Source organism: Moschus berezovskii, chromosome 15, assembly GCF_049115385.1.
Source record: "Moschus berezovskii isolate FMDL1 chromosome 15, NW_MosBer_1.0, whole genome shotgun sequence".
NCBI lineage: Eukaryota > Metazoa > Chordata > Mammalia > Artiodactyla > Moschidae > Moschus > Moschus berezovskii.
The window spans coordinates 26,494,940-26,520,358 of NC_142474.1; the positions used below are offsets into that span (position 1 = coordinate 26,494,940).

A 25,419-nucleotide genomic window follows, 5' to 3' on the forward strand; every position below is an offset into this window, starting at 1 on the left:
TCCTTAAGCTGATGCCTGAGTGCCCATGGTCACTGCAACACTTTACAGCAAGAGGCAGGGATGGAAGGTAGTCGGGGGTAAAAGGACCGACCAGGGAAAGAAAAGGAAGAGACTGTCCCCTAAGTGACTCATGGTCACATAGCTTACAGTTCCAACGTCTGCAAAAACTGATGTCCACATGAAGACCTTCCTGGGGTCCTGCTTCTCCTCCCGGTTTTGGAAAGGACACTCAGGAGAGAGAGACCCTGAAGCCTTATGAGGACAGTGTGAGGAAGGGAAATTAAGAATGATGTGAAAAAGGAAAGTTACAGGACAACCTCATTGATGGACCTGGTTGCAAAAGTCCTAAAATTAACTATTAGCAAGGGACTTCCCTGGTGGTCCAGTGCTTAAGAATCTGTCTTACAGCGCAGGTGATGCGGGTTCAATCCTTGGTCAGGGAACTAAGATCCCATAGGCTGCAGAAGCAACCAAGCCCACGTGCCACCAGAAAAGATCCCACGCAACTAAGACCTGAGGTGGAAAAATAAACAAATAAATATTTTTTTAAAAGTAGCAAATGAAATACATAGTATATAAGAAGATCATGCATTATGTCCATGTTGGGGTCTATCGCAATGTGTTTAATGTTAGAAAAATCTATAAATGCCATTCACCATGTTCCCATATGACCAGAAACACCACTTGATATGACTCATAGATGCGGGAAAGCCAGTTCAGTTCAGTCACTCAGTCGTGTCCAACTCTTTGAGACCCCATGGACTGCAGCACGCCAGGCCTCCCTGTCCATCACCAATCTCCGGAGCTTACTCAAACTCATGTCCACTGAGTCGGTGATGTGACCCAACCATCTCATCCTCTGTCGTCCCCTTCTCCTCCCGCCTTCAATCTTTCCCAGCATCAGGTCTTTTCAAATGAGTCAGTTCTTTGCATCAGGTGGCCAAAGTATTGGAGTTTCAGCTTCAGCATCAGTCCTTCCAATGAATATTCAGGACGGATTTCCTTTAGGATGGACTGGTTGGATCTCCTTGCTGTCCAAGGGACTCTCAAGAGTCTTCTCCAAAACCACAGTTCAAAAGCATCAACTCTTCGGCACTCAGCTTTCTTTATAGATGCAGGAAAACTTTTGATAAAATTCCACACCTCTTCACAATTAAATAAAAATCCTTATCAAAAGATATCCTTATGCTGGTTAAGGGCATTACCCTAATATCTCTTAACAGTAAGCAAGCTCCGGGAGTTGGTGATGGATAGGAAAGCCTGGTGTGCTGTAATCCATGGGGCTGCAAAGAGTTGGACATGACTGAGCGACTGAACTGAACTGAACTGAATAGTAAAATACTGGCCAGCTGGGATCAGAAATGAGATGACATCACAGTGGATGCCAATTACTCTCCACATTTACTGAAGGTCCTAGGAGTAGGATAAAAAAGAAATAAAATATTTAAGGATTAAATAAGAAATAACATGGTCACTATTTGTGGATGATATGATTATTTTAGAATAGAAGTCAAAATCTGCAGAAAAATGATGGGAAACAGCAAGAGTGTTTAGCAAGATTGCTGGATAAAATAAATCAGTGTAAAAAAAATGATTGCATTCTATAACAGCAAGAAAGAGATGGAGGGGACAGATACCATTTATAATAGTAATGACAAGTGTAAGGTACCTAGGACTACGTCTCATAAAGATATGCAAGACATATTTGGAGAAAATTATAAAAACACATTGATAGATATTAAAGAAGATAGAAATGATATATTCATGGGTAGGAAATATCGAGATGTCTGTTCTCTGAAAACTGATCCATAGATACAATGAATTCAGATCAGAATCCCAATAGGTTATTCTATTTTATTTTATTATTTTAGGATCTTGATGAGATGGTTATAAAATTTATATGAAAGAGCAAAGGTGTCAGAAATTGAAGGAAAATAAGAAATGGGGATGTGTTGTATTAGAGACCAAGATTTATGGAAAACTAGAGTAATTGTAGCATTGTACATTCTGTGAAGAGATAAACAAATTGACCAGAAGAATAGAATAGATCCCTCAGATACTGACTCATGAAATTCAGAAGACTGATAAGGGACAGGACTGCTGATCAGTGAGGATGAAGGGATGAAGGCTATTCAATACATAGCCTTTGGTTATCCACATGGAAGATAAAAAGGAATTGTTCCCTTTGCTCACACCAAGCCCCCAAATCAATTTCCAGTGGATAAAAAACTTAAATGTAAATTGTTGTTATTGTAGAGTCTCTCAGTCATGTCTGACTCTCTTGCCACCCCATAGACTGTAGCCCGCCAGGCTTCTCTGCCCATGGGATTCTCCAGGCAAGAATACTGGAGTGGGTTGCCATTTCCATCTCCAGGGTATCTTCCCAACGCAGAGATTGAACCCATGTCTCCTGCATTGCAAGTGGATTCTTTACTATTGAGCCACCAGGGAAGGCCAAATGTAAACTGCAAAGTACTGAAACTCTCAGAAGAAAATATGGAAGAATATCTTTATGACTTCAGGGTAGGGCAGGATTTCTCAAACAAGATGCAAAAAGTTTTATACTGAATGACAAGCAAATAAATACATTAAAGTTAGGAACTCCTGTTACTCGAATAAGGGAGTGAAAAGGGAGACCTAGGAGGAGGAGACCCCTGCCGCACAGAGAACCAGCGAAGGCTTGACGTACAGAACATGAAGAAGTCCCACAGATCCTAAGGAAAAGACAACACAATCGAAGAATAGGTGCAAGACACAAGCCAGGATCTTACAGAAGAGAAAACAGAATGTTAAATAAAGCTGGTGGAGACATTGCAGCCCATTAATGGTCAGGGCCATGGAAATTAAGGCCCAATGAGGTAACATTTTACGCTCACGAGATGAGCAAAAATCAGGAATTCCCCAAATAGCAAGAGTAGGTAAAGATTAGTGGAAACCCTGGTGTTTTATAAAACCACTCCCATACGTGAACATCATAAAAGTTTGCAATGTGAGACCAGTGGGCTTACAAATATTTGCTGGTACTCATAGTCAGAAATCCATTTTACATCAACAAGCAGCATTCACACATGCAAATTATAGAACCAGAGGATTTAGGAAGCAATATTGGTTCTTACCATGAAACAGCCATGCCTTTCTTACTGGTGCTATTTTGTAGAACAATGTTGACAGGTTTTGTGGGAGTTTTTTTCACATACTTAAAAAATCTTAGGCTTCTCTTTTCATGTTTTAGCATTTTCATCTTTTTCTTTTGGTAACTGGAGCCATGTATCAAGTATGGGGGAAATTTTCCCTTGTTTCAATAGTTTTGCCAATTTTTAGGCTGAAAAATGATGGATGGATGCCTAGAGTTTGCTTTATTATGTTGAATTAAAATCAGTATTTCTCTAAAAACAGCAGCAACAAAAACAAAACATTTAAGAAAACACACAGATTGGGGTCCTCTAGTGTGATTTCCTGATGCATTAATAGATCATGACCCTGATTTTATAACTCTTGCACATGTGTACCCGGTGACAAGCACAAGAATGTCTGTAATGCCTCGCTTGTGATAACCTAAGACTGAAAACAAGTGTAGCAGACTGAAGACACAAAGATAATCTAGACGGTTTTACATGTTGGAACATAACACAGCGGTGAAAAAGCATGCCAGGCAGCCACAGAGAACAATGTGCACACACCACTTAGAGACCTAATATGGAGTGCCCAAAGTGCAGAAGAACATGCACAACACATACTAACTTATTCAGCTCAAGAACAAGCAACAAATGTGACACACTTACATTCAAGGTATACATACCCTGAAAAAAGAAAGGAACAGCAAACGCACAATTCAGGAAGGAAAGAAATATACAAGGATAAAGATATGTTCCGGTTCTTGGTGTGAGAGATGGGCTCACAAGTGTCTATTTGTGACCCCTTGGACTGTGGTCCACAAAGCTCCTCTGTCCATGGAATTCTCCAGGCAAGAATACTGCAGTGGCTTGCCATTCCCTTCTCCAGCAGATCTTCCCAACTTGGAAATCAAACCTGGATCTCTTGCATGCAGGCAGATTCTTTACCATCTGAGCCACCAGGGAAGCTCTATTTTTATTTTTTGCATTAATAGTTATCAAACATTATGTCATAAAATGTACTTGTGAGTGAGTACCTGTTTAAAATCCTTCTCATTTCTGAGTCCTTCAAAACGCAGTCTTTGCCTCCAATTCCTTTCTCTTAGTTTCTCCCAGCACATGGCACATCACACACTGATTTACTGTCAATTTTTTTTTTTAATCACACCCAGTACCATGACTGAATGTTTGTGCCTGCCTCAAATACATAAGCTGAAGCCCTGCCTCCCAGTGCAATGGCATTTGGAACTGGGGACCTTTGGAGACATTCATTTTAGATGAGGTCATGAGGGTGGAGCCCCCAGGATGGGATTAGCCCCCTTATCAGAAGAGAAAGTCCTGAGCTCCCCGAGGACACCCCAAGAAGGCAGATAGGGAAGCAGGCCTTTAGTAGATATGGAATTTGCTGGCATCTTAATCTTGGGCCTCCCAGGCTCTAGAACTGGGAGAAACACATCTGTGGTCGAAGCTGCCCAGTCCATCGTTATAGCCGTGTGGTAACAGCCGCCAGAAACGACTAAGATGCCCAGCTTGTACGAACTCCAGGGCTTTTGCACTGGCAGCTCCTTGGCCCAGGAATGCTCTTTTGAACCTTTCAGCTCTTCTCATCCTTCAGCTCAGATGTCACCTCTTTAGTGACCATTTCCCCATGATCCTGTCTCAAGCCTGCCCTCCAGTTCCCTCTTTGGCCTGCGGCCCCACTTCACTGTCTCCAGGGGGAACAAGGGGGGTTCTGGCTACCACCTTCCCAGCGATGACTGCTGTTCATGCAGCACTCAGGGATCATGGGCATCTTCAGTCAACTGAACTCGGGGATGGCTGAGACCCTTCTGCCTAGGATCGTGCCACTCCTGCCAGATGCATGCAAGAACATCGGCCACTGGGACCAGCTCATAAACTGGGGACCCAGTGCATGCTGAAAAAGCAGGGCTCTTGTTCAGAAAGCATTAAGAATTTCAAGACTGGGAGCAGAGCATGACACTTGCGTAGGCCCCGGGTGTGAACGTCTACAGCTGCCCTCTTGCAGATCAGTGCGTGAAAGGGGTGTAGTCTTAAGAAGGCGCAGCAGGGCCTTGGGATCACATTGTGTCATCTAATCAGGTTATACATCACGTCCCTACTGAAGGTACGCCTCTGCCTGGGGAGCAGGAGCGGGCCTCTGTGCTTCCCTAGCCCCCAGTACACACCTGTGCTTTACCCCCGTGCTGAGGCCCCTTCAAGGCAGGGACCATGGTGGCTAGAGCCCAGGCTGGACTCAGCAGATCCAGGCTGGAATCCAGGTTAGTGGCTTTGAGGGAGAAGCTCAGTTTCCCCATCTGTACAATGGGTTCGGAGGCTCACTGTGCAGAAAGAGGTAACACAAGTGAAGTACTCCATGTTCAGTCCATGTATGTGATTAATGTTTTAACTCAGAACATCAAACACCAGGCTGTGATGCGCTGCATTTACTAAGGATCCTCGGCACTGACCCAAAAATCCACATGACAAGTGCTATCTCCTTGCTCTCCTCCAGCCTTGGCAGGAGTCAGGACCCCCAGCCCTGGGATCACTGCTTGTGTGATCATGCAGCCCCTTCACTCACTTCCAGGACTGGGACAGAGCACAGAGCCGGGGTGGCGGAGAGCTGAGCACAGGGCCCGCCACGAGGCGGGCTGCAGCCACGCTCACGCTTTATGAATATTTTTATGAGCAGAGGAGGGCAAGGGGGCATTTCTATTCAGTCCTGCTACCCCCGAGGTTAATGAGTTCAGGTTGATTTTCTGAATCCTGAAAAGAAAGTTTAGTGTATGCAATTACTGCTTTTATTTAGCAATAATCTACGCTAAACCCTGGGTCAGGTGTGGGAAAGACTCAAAGAAGAATAAAACCCATTGTGCCCTGGAGGGGTTCACAGCCCCACCTGGGAGCCAGATCCCAGATAAATCAACAGTGTATGGTGGGGGAGGGAGATGGGTCCCCAGAGTGGAGGCGGGGGTTGGGATGGTGGGTGCTGTGCTGGGTGAGTGGGGACAGATAGTGTTCACATAATCTCAGGGATGAAATATCACAACAAATGCTGAGGGTGGGTTTGAGGGGGGGAAGGGGAAGGCTAGCCAGGAGGGCTCCGTGGCTGGGGGTCCAGAGGAGTTTGGGGAAATGACATGCGGAAAGTACATTCAAACTAAGGGAACAGCACGTGCAAAGGTCCTGAGGATGGGCTGAGCTGGAAATGGGCAAGGGAGGACAGAAAGCTGCTGGAGCTGCAGTTCTGCCTGCAGGGAGAGTGGGGCCCACAGGGCACGGAGACTGTCTGAGTGGAGCAAGCTGGTTTGGGCAGGTGGGGCTGTATTGGAGGCAAAGGAGCCCTGGAGGTACTTCAGCAGAAGTAACGGAGGGAGCATGGGCCTGCAGGAGAGAGAGGGTGGGGGAGCAGGGGACCCCTCGGGGGTCTTCCTGGCACCAGGCAGGGATGGATGAGGCTATGCCTGCGGTCAGGGGCTAGGGAAAGGGGAAGAGACTTCTTATGAGCGGCAGTGAGGAGATGTTAATAAGATTCCAATCTACTTTGAGTGAAACAAAAAAAGGTAGGCAAGCCAAACTATGTGAAAAACAAAAGTCACTGCGTGAATTTGCAAGTGTGTAAGGTCTTCCCTTGCGACTCAGCTGGTAAAGAATCCACCTGAAACACAGGAGACCTGGGTTCAATCCCTAGGTTGGGAAGATCCCCTGGTGAAGGGAAAAGCTATACCCACTCCAGTATTCTGACCTGGAGAATTCCACGGACTGTATAGTCCATGGGGTCTCAAAGAGTCAGACGAGACTGAGCAACTTTCACTTTTGTTGCTAGCTCTGAACTCAGACCTGCTCACTGGGACCCTTCTGGGGATCGAGGCTGCAGGAGAGAGTATGAGGAGAGTTTCAGATTGCAGAAAAGCTGGGAAGAAAGTAGAGAGTCCTCATCTACACTAGCCCCAATTCCCCTGTTATTAGCATTTTATGTGAGTGCAGTGTGTGTTGTCCTTGTGCTATTCAGTCACTAGCTTATGTCCAACCCTTTGTGACCCCATGGACTGTAGCCCGCCAGGCTCCTCTGTCCATGGATTTCCTAGGCAAGAGCACTGGAGTGGGTTGCCATTTCCTTCTCCAGGGGATCTTCCCCACCCAGTGATGGAACCTGCATCTCCTGCACTGCCAGGCGGATTCTTTACCACTGAGCCACACAGGAAGCCCACACTTAATACAATTACACAGTCAATCTTGGTACATCATTATTAACTAAAGTCCATACATACTTTATTCAGATTTTCTCCATTTTTATCTAATGCCCCTTTTCTGAGAAACATGATTTTAGCTGACATTTAAAAACTAAAATTCAGTTCAGTTATTAGAACACTTTTGAGCTTTGGAACAACTTGGGTAAGCGTGTGTCTCTCCTTTTCAACAGTAAATTTTATAAAGCCTAAATATATAATGATTTCTGATGGCAATTTTGTGCCCCAAATTTTGACTATTTTGAATATTATCGCACATTATTTAAAAAATAATGCCAACTCTCAATAATTTTAAAATATTGGTTGTGTGTGGCAATGATAGTATTTTGGATATCTTGGGTTAAATAAGAATATCTTTAAATATGAATCAAACTATGAGTTCAGTTCAGTTGCGCAGTTGTGTCCAATTCTTTGTGACCTCATTGGACTGCAGCATGCCAGGCTTCTCTGTCCATAACCAAATCCTGGAGCTTACTCATACTCATGTCCATCGAGTCACTGAATCAAACTATATAATTATATAATTTCATTTTATTCTTTTTTCCTTTTAAAAGTGTGGCTACTAGAAAATTTAAAATTACACATATGGGGACTTCCCTGGCGGTCCAGTGGTTAAGACTCCACTTCCACTTCAGGGAACATGGGTTCCATCCCTGGTCAAGGAACTAGGATTCACGTGCAATACGCTGTAGCCAAATATTACATATGTGACCAGGATCTAATTTCCGCTGGCTGGGGCTGATTTGAGGGATAGAAGCCTGTGAAATGACCGAAGAGGGATACCCAGAGAGGAAGGAGGGGTGTCAGAGTGAGGGAGGCTGGGTGGGCCGGCAGGGGGCCAGGAAGCAGGCAGGGGGGAGGAAGGGAAGGAGGGGGAGGCAGGGCACGCCTAGAGAAGCCCCACGGAGGCCTGGAGGCCCTGGAGAAGAGGAGGGGCCCCTGTGGGGACCCAGCTGAGGGGGATCAAAGGATCATCTTGGTGGGGACGTGGGACGCCTGGCCAGCAGTGCTAAGTTCTCAGTGGGCCTTTCAAGGACGGAATCGGGGAACGTGGTTACCGTGCGGGGCCGGGTGGGTGAGATGCGATTGTCCTAATCCCTCCAAAATTGCTTGGCTTCCTGTGCAGACTGCAGACAGGAACTGGGGAGGGGGCACTGGCGTGAGAGCTGCTTGGGTGGGGGCTGGGCCTGTTGTCCAACTCGGGGCAATCTTGACTTCCCACTTCATGGAGGAGGACACTGGATGCCCCCCCCATGCCTCACTCTATTAGGTCCCAGGGGAGCGTCACCCAGCCCCCCACATTGGGGGCTTAAACAACAGAATTGGATTCTCCCTCACTCTGGAGACCAGCTGTCCCAGGTTGGGGTGTGGCAAGGGGAGTTCCCCCTGAGGCTTCTCTCCTGGGCTTGCAGACAACTCCCTCCCCTTCTCCTCACATTGTTTCCCCTCTTTATGAGGACATCGGTCATTTTGAATTACAGTCCGCCTTCCCATGACCTCACTTTTATGCTATCACTCTGTAAAGACCCTTTCCGAAAAGAAGGGCACATTACGGAGTTCTGGGGGTTGGGACTTCATCGTACGAATTTTGGGGGTAGGGTGGAGGGGTACAATTCAACCCATAACACTGGCCCCTGCCTGCGGGGCTGGTAGAGGCAGGACTGTATCCAGCCCCTATTGGTATATTGGCATTACTAAGAAATAAGGCAGGGCAGCAGAATTTCCTTTAATCAGCCTTCAACCTCCTTCTCCTTTCCCAGCAGACCATTATTATCAATCTGCCTGTCTTTCTAGACCTTTGTTATGGAGGGCTACACAGAAATAAGTGTTTCAGGTGGGTGAGTGGGGGGCAGACTGTTTTTAAAACAAAATTTAAATCCTCTTTAGGGTGAAAAACCTAGCTAATGAAAATTATGTTTCAAAACAGACAGAGGCGTTCTTTGTGCTAAATATGGTGTTGTCTCATTTGCAATGGAAAAGTCCCTCATTTCAAAAAAAACAAAAAACATTATTAAGAGGCCTTACAATACAAACCACATTTTCCAACTCAATAGCGTACAAGGTCAGCCAAGCAAAGACAATGCAAACTAGCTTCGAAAGTGTGTTGCTCAATAACGAAATGTTTTCGGTAGGGGGAGGGAAGCAGCAAGATAATCAGACTGGTGGTGGTGCGGCTGAAATTTCAGCCCCTGAAACGCACCCCTTCAGTAATTGGGGACCTATTATATGATGCTTAAGTGTGGCTTCAGATATTGCATTCCTGATTAACAAGGATATAATTTCTTGAAGGGAAGAAGGACTCTGTTCAAAAGAAAGGCCATTTGTCCAGTGGGAGCTGATGGGACACACCTGGCCAGGAAAAGGGTTGAAGGGGCTGGGAAGGATGGAGGAGAAAGTTCAAAGATGTCTGCCTGAACCGGCTGCCTGTTTGGATGTGGAGTCCGGTTTGGACGTGGAGACCAGCCAAACTCACACCTCCCATCCCTGAGAACTTTTGTTTCCACTTGAATGCCAGCCTCCCTGATGGCAGGTCCTAAGCCGGTGCTGCTTGGAGATCACAGGTCCTCCTCCCTCGGACCAAACTCTCTCATCCTCGGAGGCTGCCCTGACGCTCATCACCTCCTGGTGGCCGTCACCTCCAGCTGCTTCCTTCCCTCACCCAGGCCATGGGCCCCACTCTCGCATCTCCATGCCCTCTGTGGAGTCTCGTCTCCATCCCGTGTATACCTGGGAGGCTGGCCTCCTCCTGGCTTCAGACCCCGTTGACTGCTCACTCCCTTCACCTGTGTCAGGGCCACTTTTGGGTGCTGTGGTCAAGACCCTCAGCAGCAGTCACCAAAGTTGGGTGGACATTCATTTCTCGTCTGTGGTTGGGGCTGGTGTGTCTGCTGTGTCTGGCAGAGTTCTCCAGACCCCAGCCTTCCAGTCTGCCCTGTCCCTGGCTATGACCTTCAGGGGCGTGGTCTCCCGAGGCTCTGCTCCACATGCCACCCCACCACCAAGACAGCAGGTCCCCATGTGCTCAGAGCATGTGACCCAGGAGAATGGTGTCCCCTGGCCCGGACGCCCCTCTCTCTAGCTCCTCTCTCCTCTGGGATCTTCAGCCTCCTTTCCTGGGCCTCAGATCTAGCCAAGTCCTCTCAGGTCTCTCTCACAGCCCCTCTTTCTCACGTCACCGAGCGGCTCAGTTCACCTCCTCGGGCAGCCACACCTCCCCGGTACCATCTTTTCTTTGTTCCCTAGAGCCACTGCCATCAGTCATTCTCTCGTTTCTTATTTATTGTCTGCGCTCCCCCACCCCACCCCACCCCACCACTCAATTGGAATGCACGCCCCACGAGGGCCATACCAGGCCCATTTTGTTCATGCCTTTGTCCCCAAGACATGGAACAGTGCCTGGCACACTGTCAGCATCCACTGAACACCCCTTGAAGAATACTTGAATGAAGAAATGTTTCCATCATTGAGTTGAAGTTATACCAAGTTATCCAAAAACAAAGTAAATGCATACTCATTCATTTAGTTCTTCTAAATTAGAATTTGGAGGAGAGAGAGAAAGAAGTTTGTACTTAAGTGGGATTTAAAAAAAAAAGAACTTTCTGAGCAAATTATCTGTGTAAACAGGGGAATATGTTTCACCCTCTTAATAATGAACTCCAGCAGCTCTGGCCTCAAACAATCTGAGAAGCTCTGTGGTGATTAATATGCAAATTCCAAGTGATTCCATGTTTTGTTGAAGCCCTTAAAGGATTCTGGAAGCTCAGTAGTTCAGTTCAGTTCAGTCGCTCAGTCGTGTCCAACTCTCCGCGACCCCATGAATCACAGCACGCCAGGCCTCCCTGTCCATCACCAACCCCCGGAGTACACTCAAACTCATGCCCTCAGAGTCGGTGATGCCATCCAGCCATCTCATTCTCCGTCTTCCCTTTCTCCTCCGGCCCCCAACCTTTCCCAGCATCAGAGTCTTTTCCAGTGAGTCAACTCGTCGCATGAGGTGGCCAAAGTATTGCAGTTTCAGCTTTAGCATCAGTCCCTCCAATGAACATCCAGGATTGATCTCCTTTAGAATGGACTGGTTGGATCTCCTTCCAGTATAAGGGACTCTCAAGAGTCTTCTCCAACACCACAGTTCAAAAGCATCGATTCTTCCGGCGATCAGCCTTCTTCATAGTCCAACTCTCACATCCATACATGACCACAGGAAAAACCATTGCCTTGACTAGACGGACCTTGGTTGGCAAAGTAATGTCTCTGCTTTTTAATATACTATCAAGGTTGGTCATAACTTTCCTTCCAAGGAGCAAGCGTCTTTTAATTTCATGGCTGCAATCACCATCTGCAGTGATTTTGGAGCCCCAAAAAATAAAGTCTGACACTGTTTCCACATTTTTTCCATCTATTTCCCATGAAGTGATGGGACCGGATGCCATGATCTTTGTTTTCTGAATGTTGAGCTTCAAGAAGCTGTATACAGTTAGCGAAAACAAGACCAGGAGCTGACTGTGGCTCAGATCATGAACTCCTTATTGCCAAATTCAGACTTAAATTGAAGAAAGTAGGGAAAACCACTAGACCATTCAGATATGACCTCAATAAAATTCCTTATGATTATACAGTGGAAGTGAGAAATAGATTTAAGGGACTAGATCTGATTGATAGAGTGCCTGATGAACTCTGGACGGAGGTTCGAGACATTGTACAAGAGACAGGGACCAAGACCATCCCCATGGAAAAGAAATGCAAAAGAGCGAAATGGCTGTCTGAGGAGGCCTTACAAATAGCTGTGAAAAGAAGAGAGGCGAAAAGCAAAGGAGAAAAGGAAAGATATAAGCATCTGAATGCAGAGTTCCAAAGAATAGCAAGGAGAGATAAGAAAGCCTTCCTCAGTGATCAATGCAAAGGAATAGAGGAAAACAACAGAATAGGAAAAACAAGAGACCTCTTCAAGAAAATTAGAGATTCCAAGGGAACATTTCATGCAAAGATGGGCTCGATAAAGGACAGAAATGGTATGGACGTAACAGAAGCAGAAGATATTAAGAAGAGGTGGCAGGAATACACAGAAGAACTGTACAAAAAAGATCTTCACGACCAAGATAGTCACGATAACATGATCACTGACCTAGAGCCAGACATCTTGGAATGTGAAGTCAAGTGGGCCTTAGAAAGCATCACTACTTACAAAGCTAGTGGAGGTGATGGAATTCCAGTTGAGCTATTTCAAGTCTTGAAAGATGATGCTGTGAAAGTGCTGCACTCAATATGCCAGCAGATTTGGAAAACTCAGCACTGGCCACAGGACTGGAAGAGGTCAGTCTTCATTCCAATCCCAAAGAAAGGCAATGCCAAAGAATGCTCAAACTACCGCACAATTGCACTCATCTCACACGCTAGTAAAGTCATGCTCAAAATTCTCCAAGCCAGGCTTCAGCAGTATGTAAACCGTGAACTCCCAGATGTTTCAAGCAGGTTTTAGAAAAGGCAGAGGCACCAGAGATCAAATTGCCAACATCTGCTGGATCATGGAGAAAGCAAGAGAGTTCCAGAAAAACATCTATTTCTGCTTCATTGACTATGCCAAAGCCTTTGACTGTGTGGATCACAATAAACTGTGGAACATTCTGAAAGAGATGGGAATCCCAGACCACCTGACCTGCCTCTTGAGAAACCTGTATGCAGGTCAGGAAGCAACAGTTAGAACTGGACATCGAACAACAGACTGGTTCCAAATAGGAAAAGGTGTACGTCAAGGTTGTATATTGTCACCTTGCTTATTTAACTTATATGCAGAGTACATCATGAGGAACGCTGGGCTGGAAGAAGCACAAGCTGGAATCAAGATTGCTGGGAGAAATATCAATAACCTCAGATATGCAGATGACACCACCCTTATGGCAGAAAGTGAAGAGGAACTCAAAAGCCTCTTGATGAAAGTGAAAGAGGAGAGTGAAAAGGAAGCTCAGTATCCTAACCTCTATTCCCTGAGGCCCCTGCCAGCAGTAATAATGGATAGCCTGATATAATGGGTTTGGGCTTAAACTCTTTACCTGGTACCTGGAACACCACGTTTTCAGGAAGTCAGCATCAAGAAGTTTTCAGGAATTCACTGCTAAACAGGATGGCATTTCACTGTGGCAGAGATGAATACATCTCTGAATTGGCCCCAAACAGGCATCTATAGTCCCTGAAGGCTTGGGGTAGGGTTTACTAGGAAGATGCAGCTAGTCACTCCATCACCAGGTTAACAGTTTTCTGAGGTTTCATTGGTTACTTTAAGTTGACCTCCCTGTAAAAGGCAGATGAAACGTAAAACTATCATAAAAATAAATAAATAAATAAGGGCAAACATCAACTAGAAAAGCCCAGGCACTCTCACTCCCTGGCAAGTTGGTCTTCATTTCCGTTAACTTGGGGTTGCTCCTAAGGAAAGTGGAGCCCATCCGAATCCAGTTAGAACTGATGGACCAAACAGTAGACTTCAGTTTCAAACTATCTAGAAACCACACCCAACCACCAAAAACACATGTTAAAACAACTCTTAATTGTACATTTCAGAGGACAAGTAATTTCGTTTTGCTGTGGTCACTGGTAATTCCAAACTAAATACATCTCTGTGTCGAGCTCTGGTTTTACCCGTATTTGGGGGCAAGAAGAGGGTTGGGTGTGAGTGACTGCTTTGCTTCTCCCTTTTTGTATAATTTAATACTGAGGTTTGGAGAGGGCAGCTCAGATTTTGTAATGCGGGTTGAACTCTTGGGATAGCTATGGGCACAGGCCTGAGATTCATGTCCCAGGTAGGAGGGCAGGCACCTTGGCTCACAAGTCCTCCAGGACTAGAGTCAATAAGGGTAACTTTGCTGTTAGCAGAAAAAGGGAGCAAGGAACCTAGGAAGGCAGACCCAGCACTTGTCCACTGCAATTTGGCTTCAAACAGAAGAAGACTTGGGAAGGGAGTGGCGGGAGAGGATTACTCAGGGCAAGCCCTTCACTGCTAAATGAGACCAACAGGTACCCCCATGGATCTTCCTGGCATTTGTGAAGGATCCCACCTTCCCTGGTTCCTCTCTGTGATGGGGAATGGGTCTCCTGGTCCCTGAGCTAACCGTGTAGACAGACTATTAGTACCTTAGGGCCACCAGGGAGTATTGAGTCGTGTGGACTTACTGGGTTGGTATCTCACATGCTGTGGATGGTTGCTGAGCAACCAAGAGCTCACTGGTCTGCAAACTTTTTAGGAACCCTAGCCCAGTGGCCTCCATTTCTTCAGGTGTGAAATGGCAATGACTGCAGAGTCCAAACAATAAGGCAATCGTAAAGAATATAATGCTCCTACAATGCTTAACAAAAGCAGGTGCCCAGTGGATGTTGACTTTTTTACTTTTTTTTTAATTTAATTTTTAACAAACCCATCACAAGCACGGAAATTGAAACTGTAATCAAAAATCTCCCAGCAAACAAAAGCCCAGGTCCAGACGGCTTCACAGCTGAATTCTACCAAAAATTTAGAGAAGAGCTAACACCTATTCTACTCAAACTCTTCCAGAAAATAGCTGAGGAAGGGAAACTTCCAAACTCATTCTATGAGGCCACCATCACCCTAATCCCAAAACCTGGTAAAGACCCCACAAAAAAAGAAAACTATAGGCCAATATCTCTGATGAACATAGATGCAAAAATCCTTAACAAAATTCTAGCAATCAGAATCCAACAACACATTAAGAAGATCATACATCATGACCAAGTGGGCTTTATCCCAGGAATGCAAGGATTCTTCAATATACACAAATCAATCAATGTAATACACCACATTAACAAACTGAAAAATAAAAATCATATGATTATCTCAATAGATGCAGAGAAAGCCTTCGACAAAATTCAACATCCATTTTTGATAAAAACTCTCCAGAAAGTGGGAATTGAAGGGACATACCTCAACATAATAAAAGCTATATATGACAAACCCACAGCAAACATTATCCTCAACGGTGAAAAACTGAAAGCATTTCCCCTAAAGTCAGGAACAAGACAAGGGTGCCCACTCTCACCACTACTATTCAACATAGTTCTGGAAGTTTTGGCCACAGCAATCAGAGCAGAAAAAGACATAAAAGGAATACAAATTGGAAAAGAAGAAGTAAAGCTTTCACTGTTCGCTGATGACATGATCCTCTACACAGAAAACCCTAAAGACTCTACCAGAAAACTACTAGAGCTAATCAATGATTACAGCAAAGTTGCAGGATATATAATCAACACACAGAAATCCCTTGCATTCCTATACACTAATAATGAGAAAATAGAAAGAGAAATTAAGGAAACTATTCCATTCACTGTTGCAATGAAAACAATTAAATACTTAGGAATATATCTACCTAAGGAAACAAAAGACTTGTACATAGAAAACTATAAAACACTAGTGAAAGTAATCAAAGAGGACATGAATAGATGGAGAAATATACCGTGTTCGTGGATTGGAAGAATAAATATTGTAAAAATGAGTATACTACCCAAAGTAATTTATACATTCAATGCAATCCCTATCAAGCTACCAACAATATTTTTCACAGAACTAGAACAAATAATCTCACAATTTGTATGGAAATACAAAAAACCTCGAATAGCCAAAGCAATCTTGAGGAAGAAGAATGGAACTGGGGGAATTAACCTGCCGGACTTCAGGCTCTATTACAAAGCCACAGTCATCAAGACAGTATGGTACTGGCATAAAGACAGAAATATAGATCAATGGAACAAAATAGAAAGCCCAGAGATAAACCCACGCTCCTATGGACACCTTATCTTCGACAAAGGAGGCAAGAATATAAAATGGAGAAAAGACAGTCTCTTTAACAAGTGGTGCTGGGAAAACTGGTCAGCCACTTGTAAAAGAATGAAACTAGAACACTTCCTAACACCATACACCAAAATAAACTCAAAATGGATTAAAGATCTAAATGTAAGACCAGAAACTATAAAACTCCTAGAGGAGAACGTAGGCAAAACACTCTCCGACATAAATCACAGCAGGATCCTCCAAGACCCACCTCCCAGAATATTGGAAATAAAAGCAAAAATAAACAAATGGGACCTAATTAAAATCAAAAGCTTCTGCACAGCAAAGGAAACTCTAAGCAAGGTGAGAAGACAACCTTCAGAATGGGAGACAATAATAGCAAATGAAGCAACTGATAAAGGATTAATCTCCAAATTATACAAGCAGCTCCTGCAGCTTAATTCCAGAAAACTAAGTGACCCAATCAAAAAATGGGCCAAAGAACTAAACAGACATTTCTCCAAAGAAGACATAAAGATGGCTAATAAACACATAAAAAAATGCTCAACATCCCTCATCATCAGAGAAATGCAAATCAAAACCACATTGAGATACCATTTCACACCAGTCAGAATGGCTGCTATCCAAAAGTCTACATGCAATAAGTGCTGGAGAGGGTGTGGAGAGAAGGGAACCCTCTTACACTGTTGGTGGGAATGCAAACTAGTACAGCCACTATGGAGAACAGTGTGGAGATTCCTCAGAAAACTGGAAATAGAACTGCCATATGATCCAGCGATCGCACTCCTGGGCATACACACCGAGGAAACCAGAATTGAAAGAGACACATGTACTCCAATGTTCATTGCAGCACTGTTTATAATAGCCAGGACATGGAAGCAACCTAGATGTCCATCTGCAGATGAATGGATAAGAAAGCTTTGGTACATATACACAATGGAGTATTTCTCAGCCATCAAAAAGAATGCATTTGAATCAGTTTTAATGAGGTGGATGAAATTGGAGCCAATTATACAGAGTGAAGTAAGCCAGAAAGAAGAACATCAATACCGTATATTAACGCATATATATGGAATTTAGAAAAATGGTAACCTGAACCCTGTATAAGAGACTGCAAAAGAGACATAGGTATATAGAACAGTCTTTGGGACTCTGTGGGAGAGGGTGAAGGTGGAATGATTGGAGAGAATGGAATTGTAGCATGTATATTATCATAAGTGACCAGTCCAGGTTCGACGCATAAATTTTCCTCTGTTCATTTCTTTGCATTTGTGCTTTTTTAATAAAATTCTTTTTTTAAAAAAATAAAAAAAAAATTTTTTAACGGGAGGAAAATTGCTTTACAATGTTGTGTTGGTTTCTGCCATACAACAATGCAAATCAGCCATAATTATATACACATCTCCCTCTTGAGCCTTCCTCCCTCTCCCGGATCCCACCCCTCTAGCTCATTGCAGACCCCTAGGCTCAGCTCCTTGTGTGTACATCAGCTTCTCACCAGCTATCCATTTTACACACGGTAGTATATTATGTCCGGAGAAGGCAATGGCAAGCCACTCCAGTACTATTGCCTGGAAAATCCCATGGATAGAGGAGCCTGGTAGGCTGCAGTCCTTGGGGTCGCTAAGGGTCGGACACGACTGAGCGACTTCACTTTCACTTTTCACTTTCACACATTGGAGAGGGAAATGGCAACCCACTCCAGTGTTCTTGCCTGGAGAATCCCAGGGACGGGGGAGCCTGGTGGGCTTCTGTCTATGGGGTCACACAGAGTCGGACACGACTGAAGTGACTTAGCAGCAATAGCAGCAGTATATTATGTCAATGCTACTTTCTCTGTTCATCCCACTCTTTCCTTCCCCCACTGTGTCCACAAGTCTGTTTTCTGTGTGTGTGTGTTAGTTGCTCAGTCTTGTCCGACTTTTTGCAACCCCGTGGACTATAGCCTGCCAGGCTCCTCTGTCCATGTAATTCTCCAGGCAAGAATAGTGGAGTGGGTAGCCATTCCCTTCTCCAGAGGATCTTCCCAACCTCTGTTGCCCCCTTCTCCTCCTGCCTTCAATCTTTCTCAGCATCAGAGTCTTTTCCAATGAGTCAGCTCAGATGGCCAACACATTGGAGCTTCAGCTTCAGCATCACTCCTTCCAATAAATATTCAGGGTTGATTTCCTTATGATTGACTGGTTTGATCACCTTGCAGTCCAAGGGACTCTCAAGAGTCTTTTCCAGCACCACAATTCAAAAGCATCAATTCTTTGGCGTTCAGCCTTCTTTGTGGTCTAACTCTCACATCCACGCAGGACTACTGGAAAAACCATAGCTTTGAGTATTTGGACCTTTGTCGGCAAAGTGATGTCTTTGCTTTTTAATACACTGTCTATGTTTGTCATAACTTTCCTGACAAAGAACCACCCCTCAATCCCTCCTTCCTGAAATGCATGGCGCCATCCCACCCACTGGATGGGCACTTTGGGTCCATTATCAGGCAAGGCAACCCCAGCCCCCACATGCCTTTGAAAGCAGGAACTCGGACTTCTGACTCCCTTTTCGTACTTTGCATCCCTATCCTCCTCTGATTCTGTCCACCACCCTCTCTGACCCCTCCTCCCCAGCCACACTCCTGACATCCCAGACTGCCTTGCAGTTGCCCGCCCTCCATCCCACAAGGAGAAGGATAGCATACTCCCCAGTTTGGACCTTGCAGGGCAGTGTCCTGTCACCTTAAAAATGATGTGAGTGACCTCACCAAGCCCCGGTTGTGTGCCTGGGTCTGTATTAAACACACCACGTGGACAGTAGTACCAACTTCTCACAGTAGTCCCTTGGGGTCAACTTCATGAAGGAGGAAACTGAGGCATGGAAGGATGAGGTAATCTGCAGCAAATGGAGTAGCCGGAATTTGAATGTGGGAAGCAGAATTCCAGAGCCCAGCAGCTCTGCAGCCTTTGCAGATGGACAATTAGGATCCTTCCCTCTTCAACAACTCTCAGATTAACATTTAATTGGGGATTTAAAACGCTGTTCTTGTTAGCATGCCTGTGGTCTCTGCGCTGCGATCTTCCCCATTAAGTCGTGTTATGTAAACCATCAGCCCAGATGCCACAGAGCCCGTGATCTCCTGGCACCCAGACTTGGCTCAAAAGCCCAGTTCTTTCGAGCAGCAGCAGGGCAGCGAGCCTCTTGCCTGAGCTTTGAGCTGAACTGCCCCAGGAGAGGGCAGCTGAAGCAGGAAGCTCAGTGGTCCACAAATCTCAGCCCCTGGGCTTGCCAGCTGGACGACCTTGGGTGTGTGGCCTTGCTTCTGTCATCCGTAGAATGGTGCCCATGGCACAGGAGGTTGCAAGAATCATGGGGTATCATTTATGACATGCTTGTTAGCATAGTGCTTGGGCTGTATCTCTCCCCCCGAGGAAAGTCAGTTTCTCCTTCACACACAGACACCATATGTGGTCATTCATAGTAAGACTATCTGGCCATCTATTCTCCTCTTGGGTGAACAAATGCACATTTTGCTTAGAAACCACATGCCTTTGCATGTTTCAGTGGAATAAATGTGAAAGAGACCAGGAACAAAGGGTAAATTCTCTTTTAGGAAGCTTGGGTGGACAAACAGAAAGCTAGAGAAAATGGCAATGGATATGGGAGACAGCTACTTCTCTATATATAAAAAGCAGTAACAAATCAATAAGAAGAAAAAAATTTTTTTTAAAGTTTGATATAAAAATGGGCAAAGGAGATGACCAGACATGTCATAGGAAAGTCAATGAAAGGGGTAACATACAGACATTCTTCTTTACTCATAACTGATGGAAGGCAAGTATAAATAACCAGGCATTGCCACTGGCAAGATTTTTAAATAACAGTAATGATGAAGGTTGGCAAGCATGTGGGGAATAGGGTCTCATAGCCCATCCATGGAGGTTGTTGACTGTGCAAGTCATTAGAAAGGAAGGTTCTGGGGAGAATTTACACACATATTTTGCTGCAGCAATTTCATGACTAGGGATTTACATCCAAATCTACAGATGAAGGGGAGGCTGGGAGCAGGGAACAGTGTTCTGAGCAGAGGAACAGCATGTGTGTGTGTGTAGGCTGTGGTGGAAAGGGGTGTGGCCTGAAGGACAGGCTGATGGAGTGTTTCTGCATCCTGGTGGTGGCTGGTGATACCTTCTCTGAGGAGGAAGAAAGCTTGTCTGTGAAGTGTGCGGGGAGGAGGGTCACACAGGGACCGGGAGCACTGACAGGGGCTCGAAGGCAAAGGCACGGGTATGAACACAGCAGAGCTGGACAGAGGCTCTGGCTGGGACCGAGTGTCACTGGAGGGGGTGCTATCATCATTCCCAACTCGCTAATGGGGACATACGTGACAGGGCCGGAAGGTGACAAAGCCAGGATGGGACCCAGTTCTGTTCAATTCCTAAGATGCTGCTCTCAAGCTCTCCATAGCACACAAGATGTGTTAAACTCAGCCAAGACCGGCCAACCTCCCAGTGCACAGGTGGAGGTCCTGGAGGACTAGTCGTGCCTCCCCAGTGAAACAAAGCCCACTCGAACCCCTGGTGGCCCTTCACACAGAGAGGTCTGACATTCTCTGGGACATCTGTTCACCATGACCCTTGCACTCTCCAATCTAGGTCGAGGGCTGGCTTTGTGCAATAAGCTTCTGAAAGTCATTCTGGTTTGAGGAGCAGTCACACTGCCCACCACCCAGCTACAACTCATGGCCACCTCTGGCGCCAGCTTCAGAATTCAGTTCCTTCCCCGGATTACTCCCAGCTCAGCCTGAACTGCCCTCAAGTTCAAACTGAACTCAGTGGCCTCTTTTTGCATTGGGTTCTTTTTAGCTAATTGATTAATTTACTTGGCTGCACCAGGTCTTTTATTTTTACCTTTTAAAATTTTTACTTTGCATTGGGATAGAGCCTATTAACAATGTTGTGATAGCTTCAGGTGAACAGTGAAGGGACTCAGCTATACTGTATCTTGGAAATCTTAACAGGGGCTCATTTTGGCTTTCAGCTTCCATGAACATAGTGAGCATCCAATACATTTCCCAAATAGTTCTTCACACATAGCTTCTTACTAGTTTGCCATCCAAATGGTTTGGAGACCAGTGAAGCTGTTCTGTTTGTCTTGAGCTGGTCATTTAGACTTTGGAGATTCCAGCGTCAGTCAGAATACAAGTGAAAGAGTTGGCCACAGTGATCCAAGTGGTGAGAGGAAGTTTTCAATAAAAAAAATTTTTTTTGTTTTAAGTAATGAATACAATTACTGATCTCCTTTCACCTTTGATTTTTCGGACCCATCTACTAAGTTAATTTTCTCCCCAGCTTTCACTCAGTTTTGAAACAGAGCCCCATATCCACAAGTAATTTATTATGGAATAGCCTATGATTTTGTCCTAGTTAATCTGTCTCTAAATGATAACTTGCCATTGCAAAGTATATGGCTAGAGATAAAAGCAAGGCTGAAATTAGAAAAAAGAAATACAAATGAGAGGGGAAAAAAAAGAAGTTGTGGTTTTTCATTTTCCCCCTCAAGCATAAATTGTTGAGTAAGGAGATTTTTAAGAGCCAGAAATTGCTGAGGAGTGAACCAAAGCTGGAAGCCACTGCACTGGCACAAGACACATCTGGCAATGCAGGGTTTTGACGAGGGTCTGCTGCAGCCGGTAACTAGCCACCCTCACCCACAGCCAGCTCCTGTCATCCCCAGGGAGGACATTTTCAGAGACCAGGGGAGAGAGGACAAGTGGGAAAAATCAACGTCTAGATTAGAAACTACTTCGACAGTGTTGTTTTTCTTGAGGTCCCACTGTGCCTTTGATTTCCTGATTGCTCAGAGCAAGAATAACAAAATCCATCTAACCTGGTGATTTTTGACAGATTCATCTGAAAGTTGAATTTGATCTGCCCACACCAGTGGGTCTCAGCCGGGGACAATGGTGGCCCCCGGGGGACATCCAGCAGCTTCTGTGGACGTTTGTGGTTTTCATAGCTGGGAGGTGTTGCTACTGGCGTGTGGTGGGTGGAGGCCAAAGATGCTGTTCCATGTCCTCCAGGGCACGGGATGGCCCCCAGCAGAAAAGGGTCTGGACCACAGTGTCAACAATGCTGAGGCTGAGAAACCCTGGTGGGGTGTGTGTGTGTGTGTGTGTGTGTGAGAAGGTGCATTCCCGTGGTAGGGCCGTTGGTGTGCCTATGGCAGTTTCTTGAACCTGGAGACATGAAGTCCAGGCTTGCCTCCACTCAGGTACCTCAATTATCTAAGTATCTGAAGGATTAAAAGGGTTCTGTTTCCTTTCACTAAAGCACAAGGAACTTGTTGCCTGGTGATGCAGCCAGTGGTGAGAAGGACTTTGGGAAAAGTGTTCAGTAGAAAATGGGGCCCGGCTCAGAGCAAGAAGCTGTGAAGGCAGCCTGCAAGGGTCTGTCATCCCAGGGTTGAGACCCTGGGTCTCAACCGCAGGCTCCACAGCCGCCTTTTCTATACACCCAGGCCTCCGGGTACTCTCAGCTTCTCTCCTGTGGAATCTGTCTGACTTGGGGTGGCAAGAGGTCACCTGGGAGCGAAGCAGCAGGACTCCAGAGAGCCAGGAATGAGGCTACACTGGCGGTGATTTTATTGGCATGACAGAAGCACGGGGCCTGCCAAGGACAACGGCCCTGTGCTGTGACCAAGGCTGCAGGTTTCTGGGGAAATGTGCCCTACTGGGCTGGCCTGTCCCACCCCCATGGGATGGAACCATCTGGGAGGAGATGAAGAAGAGGTGAAGACACAGCTTCCTCCTTCTCCCCCTCCCAGCTCTGCACCCACAGGGCAAGCACACAGACTCTTTGCCCAGCCGTCCCCTCCGCGTCTCCTTCCTTCCACTCTTACTTTCCTGGCCTATTTTGGTGCCCAGTGTGAACTCCTTGGCCATGGACAGCCGTGCGACCTCTCACCCCAGCCCTGAGGTAAACGTCCACTTTTGGCAGATACATCTGCAGCTCCTCAAACTGCCTACACATCCTCCCTCGACCTTCCTTCAGACCCGGTTCATCTCTTCTTCAGATATCTAGCTGAGAAATTCAGGGCTGAATGAAGAGCTGCAGAGAGACCTGACTTTGCTCCTTGCCTGTAAGTGGAGAACGGCGTGCTCAGTGATAACTGGGCAGTGTGTCTTTCTGCAAGATGGATGCCTCGGGGCTGGGCAGTGTGTTAGTCGCTTCTCCTGCTCTCCTTCTTGTAACCCTCACAATAACCCCAGACAGAGGTGAGGATCTCATGAGCCCATTTGACAGATGAGAAAGTTGAGGTTAAGAGAGCTGAGGGACATGACTGTCCAAGTTCACACAGGTTGATATGAAGCTGATCTGGACTTCTGAGTTAGGTGATCTGACTCCAGGGGTGGAATTCTTAATCCTTCACAAGGTGAGGGTGCTTGGGGGTGAGCCCGGCACACTGTGGTTATTATTGTCATTTTTGCCAATGGTGGTATACCACGGTCAGCGGGCATTACAGAATTTTGATCTTCCTACCCACTAAGAAGAGGCAGCTGGAGAGCAGTTAGTTCTGGAGGCAACGCTGTCCCTTCTATGGGGGTCCAGTCCCCTGCCCCCCTACCCCAAGCCTGTTGGGCACCAGAATTTGAGGGATGGGGTGAGGGTCACTGTGCCCTCCCCTCACTTCTTCTGTAGCTCTGCCATAGGGCACCAGCTCTGAGTCCCAGCCCATCTGGGATTCAGTGGGCAAGACCAGATTCTGCAGCCCAGGTCTGAGTGACGTGGAGCTTGTACCTTGCCTAGGGGCTCCCAGTGGGCTCGGGATCCCTGGAGGTCAGGCTGCGTCAGGCACTGAGCAAACCACATCGCGCACGTGGTTCCGCGACCGGCTTCCCAGCACAGGGTCCAGGAGGAGGCTGGAAGGTGCCCGGCAGGTGCCTGGCCAGGTGAGGCTGGAGAAGAGCACGCAAGAAGTAGAACCGCCGGCCTGGCTCAGGGGCCCGCACAGCAGTCCCCAAGAAGCCCGAGGAATGTCAGACGGCAGCTCCCTCCCTTCTGACCTCAGGCGGCGAACCAGTGTGGGGAGGGTGGCACCTACCTCCCAACAGCACCAGGACGCAAGCGTAAGGGAGCATGGCAGCCGGCATCCCGTCGCGGGTGGCAGGACGGCCCCTGGGGCGCCTCCACACTGTGTGGAGAGGAGGCGCCGGCGCCGGGCTCTCAGGCGGCCTCGGACAGCGGCGGCTGGGCTGGGGTCCTGCGAAGAAGTCGCGAGGGTCCTGAGCCCCAATCCGCGCTCGCACGCGCTTGCCCTCCCGGGCTGTTGATAGTTGTAAGGAGAGCAGCGCACTCATAGGTCCAACTTTCCAGAAGAGGTGGAGACAGCCCCCGGCCTTGCGCGCACAGCCTCGCAGCGCGCCCAGCCCTCTGGCGCAGCTCCTCCTGCCATTCAGAACCCAGTCGACCCCCCTCCGTGCCCTGGTTCTTTCCTCTCCCCACCAAGTTTCTGCAGTGAGCCAGGAGGCCTCCCGCAAACTCTTGTCCTGGCCGAGCCAGACGGTGCGGTGCACTCCTCTGCCAAAGCGCACCCCTATGCAGGTTGTCCCCTCCAAGGGTAAGGGGGTCAGGGGAAGCTCATCTGTGCCCGCTGGGTCCTCAGACCCCCAGGGCTTCTCTTCAGGCCTTCTAGACACTTTTGGAAAAGTCGCGTCAACTTGGAGTGCAGGAGCTCAGTGAACGTGGCCAACCTGGGGCGCCCAGCAGCCCACAGCCGCTCCCTGTAATTAGCTCTTCTCTGCTCCAAAGAGCATCTGGGCAAACAGTGTGGAGCAGACCAGGGCGGTTCCCCCCACCCCCAACTCCTCCTCCTGCCCCCACCCCTAATCCCCATCTAAGTGAGTCAGCTGAGGGTGGCTGCTCAGAGGCAAGGCAGCTGGGAGAAGGAGGAGGGAGATGGATGGGTCAGGCCACCTCAGGGCCTGGGCTCCCCCAGGCAGCTCCCCAGTGGTAGGGAAGCCTTGAAGAACAGGAGTAGCATCTGGGGAAAGAACCTCTCAAGTTACTGGATTTATGAATGAAGAAACGACAGAATCACTTGGATTGGAGAAGTGGAAGTTGAAGGGCTTCCCACCTGCAGGGATCACCAGGAGAATGGAAATAAAGTCGTGAAGGGGTAGTTGGTGGGGGGCTGAGATGTGTAGATCAAGGTGTCCACTTTCATTTTGTTGTCCTTAACAGTGAACGAGGAAGAGACGGGAGATAGAACCGAAAAAGAGGTG

At 46.8% G+C, this 25,419-nt stretch overlaps 1 protein-coding gene across 1 annotated transcript in view; it reads right to left on the reverse strand.

Annotated features, from left to right (window-relative positions):
• The window catches only part of APCDD1L (APC down-regulated 1 like), a 50,829-nt gene extending 26,334 nt beyond the window's left edge, over positions 1-24,495 (reverse strand). Inside the window, exon 1 of the mRNA XM_088844393.1 lies at positions 24,240-24,495. Within this exon, the coding sequence (XP_088700519.1) occupies positions 24,240-24,495 (256 nt within the window). The remainder of the gene's footprint in view (positions 1-24,239) is intronic.
• Between the last annotated feature and the right edge of the window lie 924 nt (positions 24,496-25,419).